Here is a 25,526-nt window from a genome sequence, read left to right on the forward strand (position 1 = left end):
CGCGTCCCCGTCTCTAGTCGGCCATTTTGACTTGAGAAAAATGTCCTAATCTTTTCTGCTCACATTTTGAGGATCTGAAAGGGACAGCAGTGCTGGACAGGGCTGCTGGAGGTGACAGCATAGAAATCTATGAATGTACAGCGATGCCAACCAAATATCAGATCTCCCCTCTGACACCTTATAGGGCAGGTCTGATCAGAGATCACTGCTGTTAGTCTGACACCCAGAAGTCTTACTGGTAAGTTAACAACAGTTAATTTGCTCTTTATACTGATATTTATCACAGTTTGTGCGGGCTCATTTGACTAATAAACACATGCGTTGTGTTACATGCATGTAGACGCATACTCTATGTGCTGTATACGAGCAATGTTTATAACTACACCATGCTTCTGTTAAAGATAAATGACTTTCACCTTGAAATCTATATGATTATTTATATGATAAACTATAAGAAATCTGTACATTGTAATATTTTGACATGCTTCGTGGACGCCAGACTATGTTTACCTTTGTTATTACAAATGATCCTAATATTATTTACAACCAGGCTTTTGGTACTAGATGCTTTTATGAGCGCTTTGCAACAATGTAGTCAGTAAACGTATGTAAATTTCAGCGTTCCGATTGGTGGTCCGCGTCTTGCCTCTGCGTTCTGATTGGTGGATCGCTGACAGTGACATTTAGCGAGGTTGCTGTGGTCTGTCCCTGACATTGATGCCACATAAGGGATTTAATTTCATTTTGTGTGTATTTAAGTAAAAATAACATGGTAATGAGAGTAATTGTACAGTTAATCTGGTTATCCTAAATAGCACAGCGCAGTCACACACGTGACGTTAGCGTGTATTTGATTTGATCATATTAATTCAGTCACATGTTGAACTGTTTGCAGTTTTTCTGTATTCAATATTACACATCAGTTCAGTTTTTAGGATTTGCTGGCTGATGTTTACAGTATAATACTGTACTCCTGTTTAAAAATGTTAACATTTGAGGATTTCTGCATATACTGCAATTTATACGATTTTGAAATTATATTCATGTTTTTATTTTAAGGCAAGATTTGTACTAATACACAACTTATTTTATACAGAAACTTTAGGTTTGAGCCTGTTAACTGTCTGTTTTGTATACATTACAGATGGTTATTAGGTGTTTTATGGTACTTTAATCTTAAAGTCCCCATGAAACCAAAACTAACAATTCTTATGTTTTTTAATGGAATATTTTTCATTATAAACAATTTATCTGTGTGAGTCATGTTTTTTTATTAATATGCCCTCACTTTTATCAAAATATGAAAATGTACTTCCGCCCTCTTCTGGTAATCATTCTCTGTTGAAGTCATCAAGACCGCTTGGGCGGGTGCATTAGTTAACCCCGCCCCCTCTAGCTGTGAGTCTGCTGCGAGTTTTATTTATGAATGAAACGCCTACTTTTCTATATCCAATCAATTCACTAGAAAACACAAGCCACACCCGCTAGTTTCCTAATGTAATATTCCAAAAAATAAAGTTGATCGCACTTCAATTCATAGGGACTTTAACACAATTGGAATTATCAGAATAGCACAAATATGCATATTACAATATTGAAATGGTTTGCAATAACCAAATTATTTTAAAGGGGACATTTCACAAGACTTTTTTAAGCTCAAAATACCATATAGAAAATATATTATAACATGTTAAAATTGCACCTTTGTAGGTGTGAGCAAAAATGTGCAGTTTTGGGTGTGTCCTTTTAAATGCAAATGAGCTGATCTCTGCATTAAATGGCAATGCTGTGGTTGGATAGTGCAGATTAAGGGGCGGTATCATCCCCATCTGACATCACAGGGGGAGCCAAATTCCAATTACCTACTCTTTCACATGCTTGCAGAGAATGGCTTACCAAAACTAAGTTACTGGGTTGCTCTATTTTCAAATTTTTTGGGTTGATGGAAGTACCGGGGAACCAGTTATAGCACAAAAAGTCAGATTTTCTTGATATGTTCCCTTTAATACTTCAATGTGAAACGTGTATGTTGGTTATACACTCACCTAAGGATTATTAGGAACACCATACTAATACTGTGTTTGACCCCCTTTCGCCTTAAGAACTGCCTTAATTCTACGTGGCATTGATTCAACAAGGTGCTGAAAGCATTCTTTGGAAATGTTGGCCCATATTGATAGGATAGCATCTTGCAGTTAATGGAGATTTGTGGGATGCACATCCAGGGCACGAAGCTCCCGTTCCACCACATCCCAAAGATGCTCTATTGCAGTGTTTCCCAACCCTGGTCCTCGGGCACCCCCTCCCAGAAAGTGTTAGATGTCTCCTTATTTAACACACCTGATTTAACTCATCAGCTTTTTAGGGACACATGTTTACCATTTTAGAAGGAGGCTGATGAGTCGAATCAGGTGTTTTAAATAAGGAGACATCTAAAACTTTCTGGGAGGGGGTGCCCGAGGACCAGGATTGGGAAACACTGCTGAGTTGAGATCTGGTGACTGTGGGGGCCATTTTAGTACAGTGAACTCATTGTCATGTTCAAGAAACCAATTTGAAATGATTTGAGCTTTGTGACATGCTGGAAGTAGCCATCAGAGGATGAGTTCGTGGTGGTCATAAAGGGATGGACATGGTCAGAAACAATGCTCAGGTAGGCCGTGCCATTTAAACGCTGCCCAATTGGCACTAAGGGGCCTAAAGTGTGCCATGAAAACATCCCCCACACCATTACACCATTGCATTTATGAGAAATTAAAAAGGTGTTCCTTATAATCCTTTAGGTGATCACACATCGCATTTTCCTTCAATACCGTGCAGAACTATTATTTCGTTTGCTCAGGTTAGGTCAAATTGCAATTCACAATGCTTACAATTTTGTGGTATTTTCTTTGTCCAAATCTAATTTTTCTAATAAAATAAATTATTTAAAAATGTTTACTTTTTCAAATAATAAAAATGTAAAAGAAAATAGCTGAAAATACAGTATAAATTGAGCAAGGTTTTAATAAAAAGCGTAGTGAGCTCTGGGTTTCTGAGGTACTGGTAATCATCTGGGAAATAAGATGTATCCAGTCCTGGGAAAGTCACAGAAAATAACAATTCGTTTTAAAATCATAGAAAATAATTTAAAATGTCTGTCTTAGTCAAATTTTTTTCGAGGGCAGCTTGAAATTGTTTTCTTAGTAGAATCTCAGTGTGTTTGCAGTGATGCTCTGGATGATGTCCTGTAGTTTAGACCGACGGCTGACCTCATATCCTCTGATCTCATTAAATTACTTAAAATAAACATGCTGCTATCTTACCGTAATGCGGGTGTTTAAACAAAGCAGAGTCCTGTTCCATGATGTGTTTTAAAGGAATAGTTACATTTATGCATTTTATCCAAAGCAATTTATAAGGCATTCAAAAAACTGTATGTTTTTTACCTTGGAAGCAAACCCACAACCTTTGCACTGCTGCTTACACAAGTTCAACAGTTCAAATGTACTTATCCAGGTTTCATTGCAAAATGATTTTACCTTAGTTTGGCAGAATATATTAACACTGTGTCATATCAGGTTAGTCATGATTACAGTAGACTCAATAAATATTACAGTACTCTTAAAGGTAAATCAATTACAACTTTACTGTATATTATTTATACCCAGGTTGTTTATGTATTATTTATTATGGTCACAGTTATTTTGCCAAGATGCGTTTCTGGATTGACATCCACTGTTGTCAATAAACATGTCCTAACATAAACCACAACCCTGGCAATAATCTCTCTCCCTCTCTCTCTCTCAGGCACTCTTTCTCTTTTCTCTGTAGGCTGCTGCAGTCATGTTTTGGAAGTTCGACCTGCACAACAACTCTCAGGTTGAGAAGCTTTTGGAAAAGGAGGATGTGACCCTGCAAGAGCTTCTGGATGAAGACGATGTGCTACAGGAGTGTAAGGCCCAGAATCAACGCCTGCTCGTCTTCCTCACACAGGACAGCAGCATGCTGGAGCTCATCAATCTCATTACACATGAGCCACCTACTGACCAGGAGGAGAAACTGCGCTACAAGTGAGTAAAGAGGCACCCTTTCAATCAAGACACTGTGAATCTTTTTTCACAATGGATGTGAAATGTATCATTATTATTATTAACCATATATTGGCCAGTTTAAATAATGGACGTACATTTGTTTTGAGGATGATTTTGGAAACAGATATTGCACTTATGTTGAATGCTTCCTTGTAGGTTTTTAAATTATGATGTAGGTAAAATTTTGATTTTGATTTCATTTAAATTTTTTATACTGTATATATCACACATGCAAAAAAAATTTTAATATAGTGCTTTCACAATTTGCATTGTAAAGCAAAGCAGCTTTACAGAAAATGCACTTTGCACAAACAGTAGAGACATAAAAACATTTAGATTCAAGCAAATAAAGAAACAACAAGAAAAATATATCTACATGCCATGCTATTGTTGCAATTGTTCATAAAATGTAGGGTAACACTTTACTTGAAGGGGTGTTCATAAGACTGGCATGAGACCTTCATTGTCATGACATGACACGTGTCATGAACATGAAGAAGATTTTATGCACATTTATGGACAAATGTAATTAAGTGTCAGTTGTTCAGTTATGTCATTTTTAATGCAAAGATGACATTGTTTGAGATATCTTTGTTATGACAACTTGACATAAACCAATATATCATAGGTTGTCATAAATCTGTCATAAACATGACATAGCAGAATAATTATCAAACTTTAGGAAATTCCTAGCTTTATGGGTTAACATTACATTAAACTGTCATTAAGTGTTAATACTCTGTCAAATAGTTAACAGCATCATTAATATTTTTCTTGACCTCAACTACAGTGTTACAAATTGAACTTATCATTAAAATATGATAAAGTGTTAATAAAATGTCAAATAATTTTAACTACCTTAACAAAATGTAAAAGACCCGTCAAAAAATTATACTTAACTTTATGTATGTGCACAATACATAAAAAAACTGATAACTAACAACTCACACAGTGAGTTTTCTGACAAATAAGAAAAAACAAACAAAATATTTAATTAATTTAATGTAATTAACTGTTTTTGCTGTAATATGGATGGACCCAACGCTGCATGGCTTAACGTATTATTGTACAGTTTTCATTTTATTTTAGGTAATTCAGTCTTCAAATGCAATAAAATATAATTTTATCAATTTTAATTATTATTATTGGATGATTGATTTTATTTCTGTAACACCTGGAGGAAACTTAAAAAAAAACATTAAGAACTGAAGAATATTCATGACGGTGTTATAAAACTATTTGACAGAGTATTCACACTTAATGACATTTTAATGACAAATTATATTTGTACCCCTGTAGTTGAGGTCAAGAAAAATATTTATGACGCTGTAATAAAACTATATGACAGAGTATTAACACTTAACTGACCACTTTTTACCAATTATACAAATTAAATTTGTCATTAAAATGTCATTATGTTGTCTTGGTAATGTCAAGTTGTCACAATAAGTTATGATGTATTGGTTAATATCAAGTTGTCAACAAAGACATCTGAAACAATGTCATCTTTGCAATAAAATTTTTTGAACAATTTGAACAAATGACACTTAATGACAGTTGTCATAAACGTGCATAAAATCTCCTTCATGTTCATGACACGTATATTTATAGGGGTGAAAAGGTGATGCACACCTTCAAATTTATATAACTTTGGTAATATTTTGGTCTAGAAGCCTAATCTTGGTCTTGTTTTAAAGAAAACACTTTAAAGTTTTTCACGGAAGTGTCTGAAGGTGAAAATATTATATAAAAAATCGTTATAGCAGTTTACATTTATTTTAATAAATAATAATGATTCAATAAAGTATATATTTTATACATAAAATTATCACAAAAAACGGCAACTAGGTGTCAACAGTTTGCTGCATACTCTTGTCACAAATTAATAAATTACTGTCACTGCATTATTGTTACTGCTAAAAGGTTTTGAAATATGAAAACTACAAAACTACAGATTCAATTTTTACATGCAAAATATTGAAGTAAATTTGGCGCCAGTTAAGGTAAACACAGACATATTTTTATGTAACAAATTTATAAAAAAAATGCCATGTCTAAGTCCTAGTCAGTCTCTTATGAATGTAAAGATGCATCAATTTGAAGCCATTTTTGGAAATGAATGCGTATAAAAATACGTGTTAATCCCGTCACACTACGACCACTCTGTTTTTACATTTAGCCAATAGAATTTTTTTATAGAATATGCTGTACATAATACATACATGTGTTTTTTTGTTTCACGTGGTCTCATACAGATACGCTAATACAGCATGTGAACTGTTGACGTGCGATGTGTCCCTCATCAACGATAGAATGGGCGGAGACGAATCTTTGCTCAACACGCTCTATAACTTCCTAGAGCAGACCCCGCCCATGAACCCACTACTGGCCTCATTCTTCAGTAAGACCATCGGCAATCTCATCAGCCGCAAAACCGAACAGGTATGTAAAAGACTCCTAAAGTTACCTAAAAATGCTTGCTTGATGTTTTATCTACGCCTTTGTTTATTAACGTTATTCATCAGGTGATCGGTTTCCTAAAGAAGAAGGAGGATTTTCTCGGACAGGTGTTGAAACACATGGACGCGTCAGCCATGATGGATCTGGTGCTGCGTCTCATCAGCAGTGTAGAGTCGGCTACTGTCAGACAGGAAGTACTCAGTGTGGGTGGAGTCTTGCAGCTCTTGTATACTGTATATGTGTTAGGATATTTCAGAATATATTTTGATTCATATCGTGTGTTCGCAGTGGCTGAATGAGGAAAAACTGATTGAGAGGCTCATTGAACTGATTCATCCTCAATATGATGATCAGGTGAGTGCTGCTTGTCCATTCAAAACTCGATGGTTGTTTACTGGGCTAAAATAACCAAACCTTAGAATCTCTGAATGATGTTCTGATTTCTTCACATGTGGTCCAGTCTGTAAAAAACACACGATTTGTTTTACTTTTTTAATTTGAACATAATTTAAAGAACATTGTGTAAAAATATACCAAATTGTAAAGAACAAATTACAAGACAAAGGATTAGACTTCGTATCAATATCACTATTAGTATTACATTTAAAAGAACAACAACTAATAATCAGCAAGTTGACATTATTAATGCTTTTGTTATAAATGTCAAAAACATTTGATTCCAACTTACAAATAAAGAGACAGGAATACTGAGAAATGTCTTGGTGTGTTTCACAGAGGCAGTCAAACGCATCTCAAGCCCTGTGTGACATCATCCGTCTGAGCAGAGATCAGACCGGTCTAATGCCGGACAACAATGAGCTCGACCCTCTGCTCACAACACTAGAACTGTAAGTGTCTGTGGTTTAGATCAGGGGTCTTCTGCAGGGGGTCCCTGGTTGTACAACCAAGGGTCCTCCAAATGGGTGATTCTCACGAAACCATTGAAACACCACGGCACTAATGATTTTAGCTTTAAAATGTGTAATATAGTAACATTAAAAAGCATCAGAATTAACACAATACTGTGTTCTACCTTGCACAATGTGTGATTTCAACATAAGAATTTATAATTGTACATTTTATCTCATTTTCTGCTGAAATTCTCATTACCGCAATGTGTCCGGCTGTGTTTGAACATGCGTTATGTTGTAATTTAATCAAATTAACACAAAAATATTAAAAAAATTAATAAATGGATGTTTTGCTAGACTACTTTAGATGACAGAAAAAAATATTTACTGAATATTCATGAATAATAATAATGAAGAAAAATTAGGAAAATGATGTGTCCATGCCTGATGTTCTCATCCTCCGCAACACTTTTTGAGAACAGTTTAAGCACACATACAGAATTTTAATAAAGTTTGATTTTGAGTGACCAAGCACATGGACCAGTTACTTCAAGATGGCTACCAGGTAAGATCATTTTTCTACAGTTAATTTGAAATATTGTCTTGTCAGAATGCTTACACGACATTTTGATTATCATTACCGCAACAGATGTTTATTAAATGTTAATTTAATTAATAGAAGCATAATACTTTGATTTTAAATGCATGTGCAGAATCTCCAAATTATGTTCTTTCAGGTTTGTCATGTCATTTTGAAAATATGTCAGTGTTGATGTTTTCTGACTGTTGCGGTAATGAGATTTTTTAGGACTAATTTTTTTAATTATGTTACAAAAAGTGTTAAATGATAAGTAAAAGTTTTTAAATTAATGTTCCCATTTACTCCAGACTTTGTTTTTCAATGTCTGGTGGGAAAAAAAAAGTAAATTTAAGCAATTTTTACATTCTCATGCTTGACATTTTTAAAATCAAGTTTTCGTGAGAATCACCCAAATAATGTTAAAAATGTAAAATATATTTCTTACCCCATTGGCAGATTTCTTTGCTTGTTTTGCACTTAAATTTGATATTTTTGGTCTAAAAACTAGACATACTTTCTTGGGTCATTTTGCTCATCAAGAAAAAGCATCTTAATTTAAAAAATTTTAGATATTTTTACTGAAAACAAGACAAATATCTTGAATATAATTTTTTCTGTGTCCAATCTGGGTGGTTATCATCATCATGCTGAATTAATGTCAATCAAATGACCTCTTCCTGACCAAGCGGGCGGTTCATGGACAGAATAAACTGCCCTGTGGTTTAGATCTCGAGAAGTTCAGGCCATCATTTTCTCTTTGTGTGTTTTTCTCAGACAACAGAACGTGGAGGCTCTCCTGAAAAACATGTTTGGAGGTGAGAGGAGTGAAGGGTGTATCGTGTACGGGACGCTTGTGTTACTGACATTGTTGGAAACTCGTAGACCAGGGTGAGTAGAAACGCATAGAGATGTGTATATCACACAGACATTTACTGTTACTCATGTTTGTGTGTGTTTGTTTTTGTATGACAGTATAGAGCAGATCATTGACCCATGTTCTCAGGGACTGGAGAAGTCTTACACTGTAAACAACAGCATATTAATGGGAATCCAACCACAACTAAAACTCTTCCACCATCTTTTGTTAAACCCACCCAAGGTTGGACCGGCCATTCAGCTGTATTACTTTACATTTATTTACATTTACGCCTTTGATACTTTTATCCAAAAAGTCCATGGGTATGATATCAGCATTGACCCAGTTTGTTTAATTTTGTAAAGACATTTATCTAACATCAGATTGTAACTTTCTTGTCTGGCACACTGGCCTTCTTTTCACAACCAATCAAAATTTAAATGTATAAAATAAATCCCACCCTACATTTTTCCTATTTTACTCTTTTTATGTATGTAACATTTTATTAAAATTTGTCTCTGTCCTGTAGAAATGTGTGATGTTGACCACTATGGGTGTCTTAGAGGAGCCATTCGGCAACGCTCGACTGCATGCGGTCAGACTTATGGCTGCTCTGCTGTACACAAGAGCTCCCAGAATTCACCACGAACTGTGTCGACTCAACATGATCAACCTGCTGCTGGTGATGAGTCTTTTTAAAGTCAATGAATAAAGTATTAATGTTTCCTCTTTTAATCTCTCTTTTTCTTCTTATGTAGGACCTGTTTTTTAAATTCTCCTGGAATAACTTCTTACATATCCAAGTGGAGCACTGTATCTCAGCCATCCTTAACCCTACGACACTAAATGGAAAACTGCCGGATACTCCGGATCAGACTGAGAATCAGCTGGAGAATTTGCACACGGAGACGCAAACCTCTGACGGATGTGATATGTTCACACACTACGACCTGATCAAACATGTATGTATGACTATGAGACAAATGTGACCCTGGACCACAAAACCAGTCAATAGGACAATATTTAAAAAACTGGAATCTGATTGGGGGGAAAAAAAGCTAAATATTGTACAAATCGACTTTAAAGTTGTCCAAACGAAGTCCTTGGCAACACATATATGTGATTCTCACGAAATCCAGATTTAGAAGGTGTCTAGCATCAGATTTTGTAAAAAGCCCTTGAAGCCAGGTCTGAACTTACCATAATCATTATTTTTAGAGGATTTAAAACATATTTCCTATAGAATTATTTACATTTTTTAGATCATCATTATAAAAAATTATCATTACCGCAACATGATATTGCATTAAATATATGCATTTACAAACTCATGTTTCGATAATGAGAACCTAAAAGTTGTCTAGATACTCTGACAAACAAAATTTCAACTTTTATCTGGAGAGAAAAAATAAGAACTGCTTACCTGGTAGCCATCTTGAGTGTCACAGTCAATTATGTCCCTTCCAACATTTTTTTTGTGAAAATGTTAGTTCCTTGAGGGCTTAAACAATGATTGAAAATTGTTGCGGAGGATGAGAAAATTGGTCTTGGACACATTTATATTCCTTATTATTGTCTCTACATTTACCAATGATCACCAAATACCACATGTTTGTTTACTGTAAAGTTTATAGTATAACATGCACTGAAGCTTTTTATTTTTAGATTTTTTAATTATAAATATTTCCATGTTAAAGAACACAAATCCAATCATGGCCACGTTGCGGTAATGAAAAAATAACAAAATTGGTTTGTATGATGTCATTTGAAATCATGTGAAAAATAGTACGTGAAGAGATAACGGTATGTTTGTAACTGTATGCTTCTTATTTTGATAGCATTTACTTTTTTTATCAAAATGTTTCCTGACACCTCATAAGTCTAATTTCGCAAGAATCACCCATATTACTAATGATAAATATATTTTTAATATATTTACGGTAGGAAATTTACAAAATAACTTTATGTAACATCTTCATCGATCTTTACTAAATCCTAATGATTTATGCATAGAAAATGATAAGTTTGACCCATACAATGTTTTGCTGGCTATTGTTACAAATATACACGTGTGGCTTATGACTAATTTTGTGGTCCATGGTAACAAATGCCATTTCTGATACTTTAATATACAGAATAGATCATTAAATTATGTAATAATTTAATAATCATGGTACCTTTTTCTTATGTAATTTTTGCATTTAAATATGCAAAAACTACTAGCACAGTGTAATATATTTTGTTCACATGTGTGCTTACACGTTTGAATCCAGAGAATTGACTCCACGCTCCTTAACAGGGTCATCAAGCTGCAACTTTGTTTTTGTATGGCGAACTCTAGTGGTAAAAAGGACATAATGTGCCTTTAACTCTTTCCCCGCCATTGCCGAGTTAACTTCTGTTAACCCAAGATCTTATTTAAGAAACCACATTCAAAAACCCATTGACTTCGGGACAAACCGGAAGTGCTAAAATGCAAACTCGCTTCCAGATTTTGTTTTGCGTAATCCCTGCGGCACGCTATGCTCTACTCTTACATGTGTTGTTTTTATCTCATTCACTTTGTTTTGTTATTATATAAATTTTCAAAAGGAAAATGTGCCTGTTTGTGAAATACAGTGCTGTCATTCTTCATAGGGATATAATTATTGTGTGTGTGTGTGTGTGTGTGTGTGTGTGTGTGTGTGTGTGTGTAGCTTATAAAGGACTGCAGGCTGATTCAGAGGATCTTGGATGCCTGGGAAGAAAATGACAAAACGCAGTAAGTGCACTTTACATATATTTGAGCTGTAAGTTTATACATGTTTTAACATTTTTAAAGTTAAGCTTAAAACATATTTTTTATTTAGATTGGCTTTTAATATCTAGCAGTCGTTGTGACATTTTTGTGTATTTTATATATTTCTTGTTGTAGGCTTTTATTTTTGTCTTTATTGTTTTGTTTTTATTAGAAAGCACTTTGGTTCAACTTGAGGGCTGTATAAATAAATGTTGATTGTTGTTGATTGATGTACAAGTCTTGAATCTGTGTGTTTTAGGGAAGCTGGAGGCATGAGAAAGGGCTACATGGGTCACCTGACCAGGATTGCCAACACAGTGGTACAAAGTGCAGACAAAGAGCCGGAACAGACCCAAATAACAGAGTTAATAAAAGGTAAACACGCTGGGAGAGGATTTGTGTCATTTATAGATTTCTGACACAAACATATGTAAAAATGTGTTTTGTTATGGTGTTACAGAGTTACCGGAGAACTATAAAGAGCGCTGGGAACATTTTGTGAATGATGCGCTAACAGAAACTAACAAGAAGAACGCAGCAGACCTGGTGAGATTTGACACACAGATAAGAGTGCAGAACTGCTGTTGGAATTATAAACAGTGTCATTTTATTTAAGGATTATTTAGTTAGCTGCAGAGGTGGGTAGTAACGAATTACATTTACTTCGTTACATTTACTTGAGTAATTTTTTTGGGTAACTAGTACTTTTAGAGTAAATTTAAGGATGGGTACTTTTTACTCTTACTCAAGTACATTTCTAATGAAAAAACTGTACTTTTACTTCGCTACATTCGGTGGCGTTACTACGCTTCTTTCAAATGGTAATAATTAATGAATATATTTTATTTTTTAAGTTTATATGGCTTGTTCGAAAGTCTCGCGAGACGTTAGAGAGGCAGCGTGCGTTGCGAGGGGTGGCTACATTTCACCCTTTAGCGCGCGTAGATGAAAGGAGATGACTGAAGCGGAGGATGACCTATGCAAGCTATCGGAGGCAGATCACGCGTGGCCTCAAGTTTGGTCTATGTTTACACTACAAAAGGTCAAAAAGAATAGTTTCATAATGCGATGTATGCTTTGTGCACCAAAACGAACTGACATCTCAGCATACAGGAATTCAAGCTCCAACATGAAACAACACGGCGGTAAGTGTCACTTTCTGCAGTGCCTTATTATAATATTATTTCACGCACTGTTTTTGTCATATGTGCTCTTGTGCAAGCAATGAAAATTACTCTAACCTTACAAACAACACACGTTCACATCTGCACATTTCCATATCATTTCCTCATAAAACTAAACAAATTGAACAGCATGTTAAGTCTTGCATTAATAATACGGGAGAACCGGGGCAAAAGTAACGCTGGACATAAGTAACAAAGCGATTTTGTAAGAGGACTGATACCATTTGCATCCCAAACTATGACAGCATCTTTGCAACCCTTGACAGAGCTGACAAATATCGCGTTATTTACTCACCATTTTCCGGATCCAGAAAGGTGTTTTCAACCATAAGTAAATTCCAAAAGCGGTCATTGTTTTCTTATAACGCGTTGTGTTTCTCGTTTCATCAATCTTCAGGTTATTTAGTGCTCTAACACATCCTGAAGTTTGACTTCTCAAGAGTTTTTCAAAATAAAAGTAAATGGGGTTTAAATGTGAGGAGATCCTGTCGGGACGAAAGTAACACTTACTTTTGTACCATTTACATTATTCTAATTTTATTTAATTTAATTTTCATAGTGTTCAAACTGTTGAATTTAAGTTTGTACTGTTGGTTGCTTTTGAAACATTTGATAAAACTGAAATTTAAAATGAAAATATAATTTCATTATTTTTTACAAAGATAAATTACAAAATATGTTTGCAGTTACATATTAAAGAGGTCATAGTCATGTATAGTTAATAAAAACAAGTGTAACACGAAAATCTACATTGTTTTGTTGTGTTAAAAAAAGTAACAATTCACCACTTATGTTCAAAATGAAATTATACTAGTCATTTTACATTTGTTCAAAATTCCACCTGGTATTGATAGACCACACTTGTGAGTTACTGCCACAGCAAAAATATATCTCTGTCTGAAACATTATCTTTAAAAATTTAAAAAACTTAATAAAAAAAATTCTGAAAAATTGTACTTTTCGCCTGTTCTCCCCTACACATAACCGGACACCTTACTTAAATGTAGAAAATACATACGAATAAAAACTGGATTGTATTTTATTTAATTCCTTCCTAAAGAATCTATATACTTATAAAAAGTAAAAGAATAAAGTATGTTTTTAAAGAAACATGTTTTATATATTATAATAAATGTAGAGTTGATTTGCAAAAACAGAAAAGTTCCATTTGAAATTCTAAAATAAGCATTTTATCAAGCTCCTTATGTTCATTAATTGCACATTAATGGCAATGAAAATAACCTATTTATATAAAAACATGATAACAAACAGACACACACAGACACACACATTCTTTTTTGCTTACTGTAAGCTTGTTTAAAGGCAGATGCAGCCAAATTTTGTTGTGAACGTGAAAATAAATACACAGTTAACTGTCAGAAAACAGTCAGTGTGTGTTTAAGATTTTTTTTAATGACACGTTATGTGATGTTGGAGGACTGAGATAGACTGCTTTACTTTAACCTAAGAACAATGAGACTTTTAAGGAGAGGTTTGTGAAAGCCCTCCAAGTAGTCTGAAATTCAGGGATTTTACGCTTTTCAATCAGATCGGAAGTAACGAGTAACTAACTACTTGAGTAGTTTTTTCATCTAATACTTTTTTACTCTTACTCAAGTAAATAATTTGATTGTTACTTTTACTTTTACTTGAGTACATTTTTGTATAAGTACTTGTACTTTTACTTGAGTACAGATTTTGGGTACTCTACCCACCTCTGGTTAGCTGAATATGTTTCAGGATAACCAAATGTACAGTAATCTCTCTTTCTCTTAACAAAGGTTTTCTCAGATTATCAGATTCAACAGATGACTGCAAACTTTGTTGATCAGTTTGGAATGAACGATGATGAATTTGGAGAACATGATGGCACCATCAGGTGATTTCTGCACAAGCATTTATATTTCATTTTCATATTTAACACATAGTTTGCATTGAAATTTCACATTTGTTGTAACGTATAGATTTCACCATCCGATTTAGAAATTGAATTTTAAATTCAGTCAGAGGCGTCATGCCCTTTAAAACTGTATTTTCATCTGTTACTTTGTTTCATGGGCAAAATACGATCCTCTTTCTGGACGCAATGAATTATTAATGAAATATACAAACCTATGCAAAACAGCGCTGGTGCCATTATTGTGCACGGTCGCGAATTAACTGTGTACAAAGATGATGGTTCAAAGTCCATTTCATATGTATTTATATCTAGATTCATTATGTGCTTCTCAGACTCTAAGGTCAACTATGATGCAGAAATGCGTCTCTATAATAGTTTTATATAAATATGTTGGTAACACTACAATCAGGTTATATTTGTTAACAATTAGATAATGCATTAGCTAAATTTAAAGTTATAATGATCAATACTTCTACAGTACTTATTAATCTTAGTTCATGTTAATTTCAGAATTTACTAATACATTTATAAAATCAAGCGTTGTATACGTAACGGGTAAGAAATAAATGACGACAGGCCGTTGAATTATAAAAAAATAATGGACACCCAAAGTGGTAATGCGGCACGATGTGAAGCTGGTGTGCATTATTTTCGAATAATTGAGTCAATTATTCCGCTTAAACCATGGTTAACACAAACTTTGCACCGGTGTCTATTTTTAAGATATATTTAACAAGTTAGGTGTGCGTTTTACAGAAAAATAATCAACACCCATGGAACATTTCCTCAGGCAATCAGAATAAAGCATTGAACAGCCCTGTGGTATAATTAACATTAATTAGCGCACCATGAGCGAATAAATCAGTGCAATTAACTCTGTAACCGCCACTGATTAGTTATCTTGTCAATTAAAGGAATAGTCTACTCATTTTCAATATTAAAATATGTTATTACCTTAACTAAGAATTGTTGATACATCCCTCTATCATCTGTGTGCGTGCACGTAAGCGCTGGAGCGCTGCGACTCTTCGATAGCATTTAGCTTAGCCCCATTCATTCAATGCTACCATTTAGAGATAAAGTTAGAAGTGACCAAACACATCAACGCTTTTCCTATTTAAGACGAGTAGTTATATGAGCAAGTTTGGTGGTACAAAATAAAACGTAGCGCTTTTCTAAGCGGATTTAAAAGAGGAACTACATGTCATGGCGCAATAGCACCCCTGTGAGTACTTCGACTCGGCGCAGTAACACCCTCCCTCTCCCATTATGAGAGTGAGAAGGGGAGCGGACTTTTCAGGCGAGTCCAAGTACTCCCAGGGGTGCTGTTGCGCCATAGAATGTAGTTCCTCTTTTGGATCCGCTTGGAAAGGCCCTACGTTTTGTTTTGTACCACCAAACTTGCTCGTGTGGCTGCTCGTCTTGAATAGGAAAGGCGTTGATGTGTTTGGTCACTTCTAACTTTGTCTCTAAATGTTACCATTGAATGAATGGGGCTAAGCTAAATGCTATCGAAGTGTCGCAGCGCGCTCCAGCGCTTACGTGCACGCACACAGATGATAGAGGGATGTATCAACAATTCTTAGTTAAGGTAATAACATATTTTAATATTGAAAATGAGTAGACTATTCCTTTAAGAGAAAACATTTGCATAAAATGTGTTTCTAATGAGTTTTATGTTAATCTGTAATGCTGTGATTATCCACTAGATGGCGCACTAACCCAATTAATAAAAAAACTGAAGCAAAAATGTTATTTATTGTTTTTTTAAAATACACATATTTAAGAGTTTATAAACAGAGAAAAAAATATAGTTGGGATGAAACGTTTGTTTGTTTATTGTTTGCTTGAAAGCAGAGGGTCTGTTCTTTAATTTGATATATTTGTATGTTTATATATCTTCAGAAGAAAATGTTCCTGTAAAGCATTTTGTGAAACTTTTGTGAAATCACAAAAAAATGCTTGCGGGCAACTTTTCAAAAAAAGGCTGGCAGGAAATGAGTTAAATAAATAATAAAACGAAAAATGTTGATTACAGCATTCAAATCAGATCTGCTTACGTTACATGAAAGGTTTCTATTTATTCACTGTTTTTGCAGTGTTGATCATTACAGCCAATCACAGACAATGTTTTTGGCTCGTCTGATGTTTTGATGTTTAAAGGGACATTCCACTTTTTTTTGAGGATATGCTTATTTTCCAGCTCCCCTAGAGTTAAACATTTGATTCTTACTATTTTGGAATCCATTCAGCTGATCTCTGGGTCTAGCGCTAGCACTTTTAGCATAGCTTAGCACAATTCAAAATAGAAACTTTTCTGTCGGTCTTAGTACACGATGTAACTACAGAAGAGTCAAGTTTTAAAAAAGAAAAATATTGAAACTCTTTGCCTATTTTTGAGGGCGATGCTAATGGTCTAATCAGATTCAATGGACTGTGCTGAGCTATGCTAAAAGTGCTAGCGCCAGACCCGGAGATCAGCTGAATTGATACCAAAAAGGTAAAAATCAAATGTTTAACTCTAGGGGAGGTGGAAAATGAGCATATTTTCAAAAAAAGTGGAGTGTCCCTTTAATTGACGTTTATAATTATGATAACAGTATGAAGGTAGCACATTCAGTGTCAATACCACATGCAAACAGAGTCACATGATGTCAGGTAGTCGTGAACTGGCATGTTTAGTCACATTTGTCTGTCTTTTATTGGTTTAGCGCCACATTTGATCGAATTACAGAGATAAACTTTAACCTGGTGGATGAGGGGGTGAGTACTGATTCATACACATTATTATTTTAAAAGGTCTCTGTCTGCATAATTGCCTGTTTCTGTGATTGTTTAATAATCTGTGTTTTTTTTCTCTGTGTCAGTCATTTATTGTTCTTCCCCATTTCTCTCTTTCTCTCTCTCAGGCAAGCTCTGCCATGTTTGAAACTCGTGCAAAGGAGAGAATTCGCCAGTTTGATGAGGAGGAGGAGGAAGATATTTGGGAAGATAAAGAAATCAACTATGCAACGCGCAAACAAGTTAAAGCACGAAGCAGGTTCATAACATTCTCTACCCAAACCCTGGTCACACCCCTACACCTAACCCTCACAGAATGATACTTGTTTTAATTAAAAGTTCTTGTATTAACCCACCTACAAAAAAGCCATTTCTTTAACTGCTGTCTGTGGTTTATTAGGTTTGGATTGATGACCAGTGATCAGAAGAGTGAAGCTGATGGTGGCTCTCATAGGCATTTGGGGTCACCTGACTTGGAGTGGTATCCAGAATCAAAACAAACTCCAGAGAATGCCAAAAATCTGGACATGGACAAGCAATGCGGTGGTCCTCAAAGTACGTCTGTGACTTATAGCACCACCCGAGCCATATCTAGACACAAACTAACATGGAGACTTGGAGGTGTGTAATAAGAAAACCTTCAGCTTTTCTCTCCATTTCTGCAGGTTCGGGATGGATAGCGAGTTTTGAAGATGACTTCAACTGCCGGGACTTTGCGAGTATCGCCATGGATACGGGATCCAGCGTGTGGGGCAGCACAACCAATCAGCTCAGTGAGACGGAGGAGAAAGGATGGGCGACGTTCGGTGACTTCCAGCCGTTCTGCTGGTGCGTATGGGATTGTGATTTATGTGATGGTGTGCATTAACATCATGCTGATGTTGTGTTAAATCATATTATGTGTTCTGCTGTTCAGATACAGGACCCAGATGCAGTTCACCGGTGGACTCGCAAAATCCAGGCAAACAGAGCCAGAACGATGAAGGTGAGTTTTTCTAAATGATAATGTAAAACACTTAGTTACAATTAGTGTGACCTAGATAATTAGTTGATATAGTTAGTGGGTAATATTAATGAACAACAAGTACATAATTGTTACCTAATACGTTTATTATAAACTATAATCAATTATTTTGTGTTGTACAGTGAAACTATAGTAATCACTACACATTGTTAGTGTATACTACCGTAATAATTATAATGAATTGATAAGCTGTAGTAAATACTGTAGTATACTTTTATTTACTATAATATACTACAATTTACTAATCACTACACATTGTTAATGTATACTACAGTATTCTTTAGTATTAACTATAGTGAATTAATAAACTGTATTAAACTCTGTGGTATACTTTATTATTTACTATAGTAAATTAAAGTATACTGTAGCAAATTAGAAGTTACTACACTTTCACAATATATACTAAAGTATTCTGAAGTATTAAATATATACATATTGAATCAATAAATTGTAGTAAATACCAAAGTACTCTTTTATTTAATATAATAAGTTAAAATATACTGTAGTATATTTTAGTAATTACTAAACTTTGTTCATGTATACTTCAGTACTCTGTAGTATGAACTATAGTGAATTGATAAACTGTAGTAAACACTGTAGTATACTTTATTATTTACTATTTATTATTGAAGTATACTGTTGTAATTACTACACTTTTAATGTATACTAGAGTACTATGTAGTATTAACTATAGTAGTAAATTGATCAACTGTACTAAATACTGTAGTATACTTTATTATTTACTATAGTAAATTAAAGTATACAGTAGCAAATCAGTAATTACTATACTTTGAAATTGTATACTATAAGTATTAAACATATTGAATCAATAAATTGTAGTAAATACCAAAGTACTCTTTTATTTAATATAATAAGTTAAAATATACTGTAGTATATTTTAGTTATTACTACACTTTGAAATTGTGTGTACTACTACAGTACTATGTAGTATTACCTTTACTGAATCAATAAACCAGTAAATACTTTAGTACACTTCATTATTTACTATAGTAAAATGAAGTATACTGTAGTAATTACTACACTTTTTAATGTATACTATAGTACTTTAGGCTGTAGTATTAACTATATTGAATTGACAAACTTTAGTAAATACTGTAGTATACTTAATTACTTACTATAATAAATGTAGGTATACTGTAGTATGTTAATCACTACACTTTGTTAATGTATACTATAGTATTCTGTAGTATTAAGTAAAGTGAATTGATAAACTATAGTAAACACTGTAGTATACTTTATTATTTACTATAGTAAATTAAAGTATCTTGTAGCAATTAGAAATTACTACACTTTCACAATGTAAACTTCAGTATTCTTATATATTTATTATTTATTAATTATATATATATATTTTTTTATTTATGTATTTATTTATTTATTTATTTATTTAAATATATATATATATATATATATATATATATATATATATATATATATATATATATATATATTTATTTATTTATTTATTTATTTATTTATTTATTTATTTATTTAAAGAATACTGAAGTTTACATTGTGAAAGTGTAGTAATTTCTAATTGCTACAAGATACTTTAATTTACTATAGTAAAAGTATATATAAGTATATTAATATATTGAATCGATAAAACGTAGTAAATACCATAGTACTCCTTTTTATTACAATAAGTTAAAACATACTGTAGTATATTTTAGTAATTGCTAAACGTTGTGTATACTACAGTACTCTGGAGTAATAACTTTATTAAATTGATTATCAGTAGTAAATACTGTAGTATACTTTATTATAGTAAATTATTATTATTGCGTTTTGATTTATTATTGATTTATACTGTAATTACTGTACTGTAAGTACTGTAATTACTACACTTTTTATATTACAGTATATTATAGTAATTACTACAGTTTCCGAGTAATCTGTAGTATTAACTTTATTAAATTGATAATCAGTAGTAAATATTGTAGTATACTTTATTATTTACTATAGTAAAATATTATTATTACATACTATTTATTATTTAAGTATACTGTAGTAATTACTACACGTTTTAATGTATACTAGAGTACTCTGTAGTACTAGGTCTAGTGAATTGATAAACTGTAGTAAATACTGTAGTATACTTGTATTATTTACTATAGTAAATTAAAGTAAACTGTAGTAATTACTACCCGTTGTACTGTATACTATAGTACTCTGTAGTATTAACTATAGTAAATTGATAAATTGTACTAAATACTGTGTTATACTTTATTTTCTAGTAAATTAAGTTAGGTATAGTGAATTGATAAACTGTAGTAAATACTGTAGTATACTTTATTATTTACTCTAGTACATTAAAGTATACTGTAGTATATTATTGTAATCACTGCAGTTATACTATAGTAACGTTTGATGTGTACTACAGTACTCTGTAGTCAGAGATGGGCATAAATACATTGAAATGTATTTCAAATACAAATACAAAATACTGTGTCGAAAAATGTATTTAAATACAAATACAAAATACTGTGAGGAAAAATGTATTTAAATACAAATACAGTATTTTGTATTTTGAAAATACACAAAATACATGTGAAATTGGTGATTCAGTGCATGTATCCCTATTAGGCTGAAATCTATTTGGGTCTATTTCTAAATGCATAGAAACTTTCATTTTATTTTACGTACCTCTTGCTTTAGGAATTAAAAAAACTAGAAAAAAATTGGTAACACTTTACTTGAAGGGGTGTTCATAAGACTGACATGACACCTTCAAAATCATAACATGACATGTGTCATGAACATGAAGAAGATTGTATGCACATTTATGACAGCTGCCATTGGGTGTCATTTACTCAATTATGTAATTTTTAATGCAAAGATGACATTGTTTGAGATATCTTTGTTATGTCAACTTGACACACAAACCAATACAACACAACTTGTTATAAATCATAAACAATAATTATCAAACTTAAGAAACTATCTAGCTTTGTGGGTTAACATTACATTAAACTGTTATTTAAATGGCATTAAGTGTTAATACTATGTCAAATATTATTAATACTCGGTCAAATAAACATTATGAACTGAAGAATATTCATGATGCTGTTATTAAACTATTTAACAGCGTATTAACACTTAATGACATTTTAATTACAAATTCAATTGTAAAAAGATTCCGTAGAAATTACAGTATTACTGGCAGCTGGTTGCCAGTAACTTACTGTAGATTTAAATTTTTGATAATTACCTGCAACAGTTTGTTCAAAGTTAAATGAAAATTAAACATTAGAAAGTCTTTATCTTTACAGAATAAAACTAAAATAACATCCTCAAGCAAAGCATTCTGGGAAACAAAATCTAAAGAAAAATAACTGAAAAAGGTTTATGATGATTTTTGGTTTCCAGAATGCTTTGCATGAGGCTGTTATTTTATAGTTTTATTCTGTGAAGACAAAGACTTGTTAACGTTTAATGTTCATTTAACTTTGAACAAACTGTTGCCAGTAAATAACATACATTTAAATTTACAGTAAGTTACTGGCAACCAGCTACGGAATCTTTTTACAGTGTGGTAAAAAGTGGTCAGTTATGTTGTCTTGGTTAATGTCAAGTGGTCATGACAAGTTATGATGTATGGGTTAATGTTATAAGTTGTCATAACAAAGACATCTCAAACAATGTCATCTTTGCAATAAAAATGACATAATTGAACAAATGACACTTGGTGACAGCCGTCACAAACGTCCACAAAATCTCCTTCATATTCGTGACACGTGTCATGTCAGCCTTATGAACACCCATTGAAGTAAAGTAATGTTTTATAAAAACATCATAAAAACTTTTTCATGTGTCGTCGACCCACAACCTAAACAGTTTATGTGAATAATATTTACTTCTCACGAGACGAGTGTTTTGACAAATTATTCAGCAAACTACTTTCTCTCATCGCTGCTTTTTGATGGTTTTGAGAACAATTACTCACGAGTCGCCCTCTTTCATTTACAGAATTATACAACAGAGAGGACGTCAAGCATAAAAGTCTTGTAGGTTTACTGAGGAGCCTGCAGGTTCAGCAGGTTCACCCCCTAGAGTAGAGCCATGCGAATTGCAAAAGTGTAAACAAGCCTTCAACTGCACAAAGCTAAAAAGAAATCAGCAACTGTGTGCTGATTCCACCATTTGCCGCGTCACGTGTGAAAGAGCCTTTAGGGGAAAACACCACAGTTTTTCGGTGTTTTGCTGTGTTCTTACCTCAACTTGGATGAATGGATACATGCCTATCTTTTTTCAATATGTGCACTTCATCTTTGCACAGCGTGTCATGAATGTGTTAGCATTTAGCCTAGTCCCATTTATTCCTTAGGATCTAAACAGGGAAGAATTTAGAAGCCACCAAACACTTCCATGTTTTCCCTATTCAAAGACTGTTACATGAGTAGTTACACAAGTAAGTATGGTGGCACAAAATAAAACATGATTTTTCTCCTGTGAAGATGTTACTGCGCGCTGAGGTCGAAATGCCGCAAACCAAGCGCTCCTCCTCCATGCATTGAAAATAGATAGTCATGTATTAATTCGTCCAAGTTGAGGAAAGAACATAGCAAATATATAAAAATGGCGGTTTTCCTTTAAGTCAAAAGTGTAGGCCTATTTGTCAGCGTTCCACACTCTGTCTCAGTCGTGCAACCTGCAAGTGCAACTGCAACGTGCAAATGTGAATTTCCTTTCGCGACAGTTATAATAACACAAATCACATCACGCCCAATAATTCAATCGCCCTTGCTTTTTTTCCCACTCCAACATTTCAATTATTGCCCACTAAAAGCTGCACAGATATATTTGCTTACCTGAACTCTGTTGTCTAGTCTGAACTAGTTGATGCATGAAAACAGCACCCTGACTGGTTGACTGACTCAAAGTATTTTGAGTATTTTAAAAATACAAAAATACTCATCTTAAATGTATTTAAATACAAATTACATTTCATTTTTTTCAAAGGCTTTAAAATACAAAATACAAAATACTATTTTGTATTTCAAATACGTATTTTAAATACATGTATTTGAAATACTGCCCATCCCTGTCTGTAGTATATTAACTATAGTGAATTAATAAACTGTACTAAACACTGTGATACACCTTATTATTTGCTATGGTAAGGTAGTATCTAGAAATTTTACTACAGTTTGCAACAGTAAATACCAAAGGGTACTATAGTATTTATTCATGTGGGATAATTAATGACTTCACCTTATAAGATTTCACTCTAGTGGAAAGTTTTTGTTGTTAATAATAATTCAGTGTTTAGAGGGGCTAATTGTATTACATTTTTGCAGATGGTTTTATACAAATAGACTTACAGACTTATTTGATACATACCACAACAGACCATTTGAGCTAAAGTACAGGAACGTATGCATGTGTATGTTCTAGTGAAAGGTTCAGCGTGTGTGTGGAGCGTGTGTGGATCGAGGAAGGCTCCGCTCGTGGCGTCAGATAGCAGCTCCAGTGATACAGACAGTGAGGAAGAGGAGGAGAAAGCCAACACCATCGAGACGGTCGCCACCGGCAAAGCCAAGGATGCAGTTAAACTCGGTGGGGACGCAAAGAATGAGAAAGTATTCAGCAGGTATTTTATATAATATAAATTTGTTTTAAATATTCAGGTGGATTGATTTCATACCTTCTGTAAAACACCTGAAGCTAAATTAGGATTTTTCCTTTCAATCCGTTTCAGTGACACTAATGATAAAGCAACAGGTGGCATGGCAACAGATGTCATAGCAACAGGAACCATAACCGGTACTCAGCCGCCCAAGGAGCAGAAGTAAATATCAACACGTTCTTTCTTAAGAATTCAATGCATGTGTATTAAAGTCTCTAAATATCTCTCTGTGTCGCTCTACAGCAGCAGTCCGAAGTAACGCCATTTCACAACCCCACCTCTATATCCGTGACAACTGTTGCCACACCCGTGAAATGATGTTTTTTGCCACCCTTAGCCCCTCCCTTTGGCATTTAACCCCTTCGTATTGATCTGTCATGTAGTCATGCAGGTTTTTGCTGACTGGTTATTTATATCTACTCCAGTCTTCCCTAACGAAGACTCATTGGAGTTAAATTGACCTTTGAACCCTGTGAGAGCAGCCCGGCATCAGTCCGTAAGGGTGTGTGTGTGTGTTAGGTGTTTTGGGACAAGAATAAGTTGCACATATGCATAAACAACATACTCGAAAAGGTACATCTACGGGTGTTAATAGTGTTATTTTTGTTTTTGGATCAGTGTTTAGCACTAACAAAACTGTGTGTGTTTGTGTGACTCAAGTGGCTGATCAATATTTCTGTAAGCTTTCTGGTTTTATTTGCACTTTTTATCAGCCGCACTCCTAACAGTCACACATGTGTTTTAAAACTAACTAAATGTTTTGAGCAAATGTGCTTGGTGTACTGTGTTTTCACATCAAAGGGTTAATTCAGTCTTTTATTGCTGTTGTTTCAAACCTGTGTGACTTTCATCTGTGGAACATAAAAGATTATAAGCAAAATTTTCATTCTGAAACAAAAAAACTAATACAGTTCATTTTGTCAAGCTCCAAAGAAGACCTTAAAGGGATAGTTCACCCAGAAATGATGTCATCATGTACTCTATACATTTCTTTGTTCTGATGAACACAAAGTAAGATGTTTTGAATGAAATGTTTGTAACCAAACCGATCAGAAGCACCATTGACTTTGAAAGTAGAAAAAATAATACTATGGAAGTGAATGGGGCTTCTGATCGGTTTGATTGCAAACATTCCTCAGATTATCTTCCTTTTTGTTCATCAGAGCAAAAAAATTTAAATGTAAATGATAGCAGAATTTTCATTCTTGGGTGAACTTTCTCTTTAAAGGGACACTCCACTTTTTTTTGAAAATATGCGCATTTTGATCAAATATATCCATTGAATCTGATTGGACCATTGGCATCGCGCTTAGAAAGTGGCCAGGGAGTTTTGATATTTTTCCTGTTTGGAACTTGACTCTTCTGTGGTTGCATCGTGTACTAAGACT

The 25,526-nt window shown here is 33.8% G+C and overlaps 1 protein-coding gene across 2 annotated transcripts; it reads left to right on the forward strand.

The window, feature by feature from the left end:
• Nucleotides 1-24,911, forward strand: ppp6r2b (protein phosphatase 6, regulatory subunit 2b). 2 transcript variants are annotated; one of them, XM_073853793.1, is made up of 22 exons: nucleotides 1-238; nucleotides 3,790-4,052; nucleotides 6,329-6,515; nucleotides 6,599-6,736; nucleotides 6,822-6,887; nucleotides 7,269-7,381; nucleotides 8,739-8,852; nucleotides 8,937-9,063; nucleotides 9,350-9,502; nucleotides 9,579-9,782; nucleotides 11,517-11,581; nucleotides 11,859-11,974; nucleotides 12,060-12,145; nucleotides 14,565-14,662; nucleotides 17,395-17,446; nucleotides 17,593-17,723; nucleotides 17,865-18,019; nucleotides 18,109-18,283; nucleotides 18,367-18,449; nucleotides 23,907-24,102; nucleotides 24,211-24,300; nucleotides 24,382-24,911. In XM_073853793.1, exons 2-22 carry the CDS (start codon nucleotides 3,826-3,828, stop codon nucleotides 24,395-24,397), a joined length of 2,592 nt encoding a protein of 863 aa, XP_073709894.1. In that variant the 5' UTR covers nucleotides 1-238; nucleotides 3,790-3,825; the 3' UTR covers nucleotides 24,398-24,911. The 2 variants fall into 2 exon arrangements, with proteins under 2 accessions (XP_073709894.1, XP_073709895.1); XM_073853794.1 differs by having other exon boundaries at nucleotides 18,130-18,283.
• Nucleotides 24,912-25,526: the final 615 nt, after the last annotated feature.

Source organism: Misgurnus anguillicaudatus, chromosome 15, assembly GCF_027580225.2.
Source record: "Misgurnus anguillicaudatus chromosome 15, ASM2758022v2, whole genome shotgun sequence".
Taxonomy (NCBI): Eukaryota; Metazoa; Chordata; class Actinopteri; order Cypriniformes; family Cobitidae; genus Misgurnus; species Misgurnus anguillicaudatus.

What these genes read in the sequence shown, in the direction of transcription:
- ppp6r2b (XM_073853793.1), top strand. Translation starts at nt 3,826, where the DNA reads ATGTTTTGGAAGTTCGACCTGCACAACAACTCTCAGGTTGAGAAGCTT. An exon ending in TTTTGTTAAACCCACCCAAG is followed by an intron (nt 9,064 to 9,349) that starts GTTGGACCGGCC and finishes TCTGTCCTGTAG; the next exon opens with AAATGTGTGATGTTGACCAC. An exon ending in AATGAGAAAGTATTCAGCAG is followed by an intron (nt 24,103 to 24,210) that starts GTATTTTATATA and finishes AATCCGTTTCAG; the next exon opens with TGACACTAATGATAAAGCAA.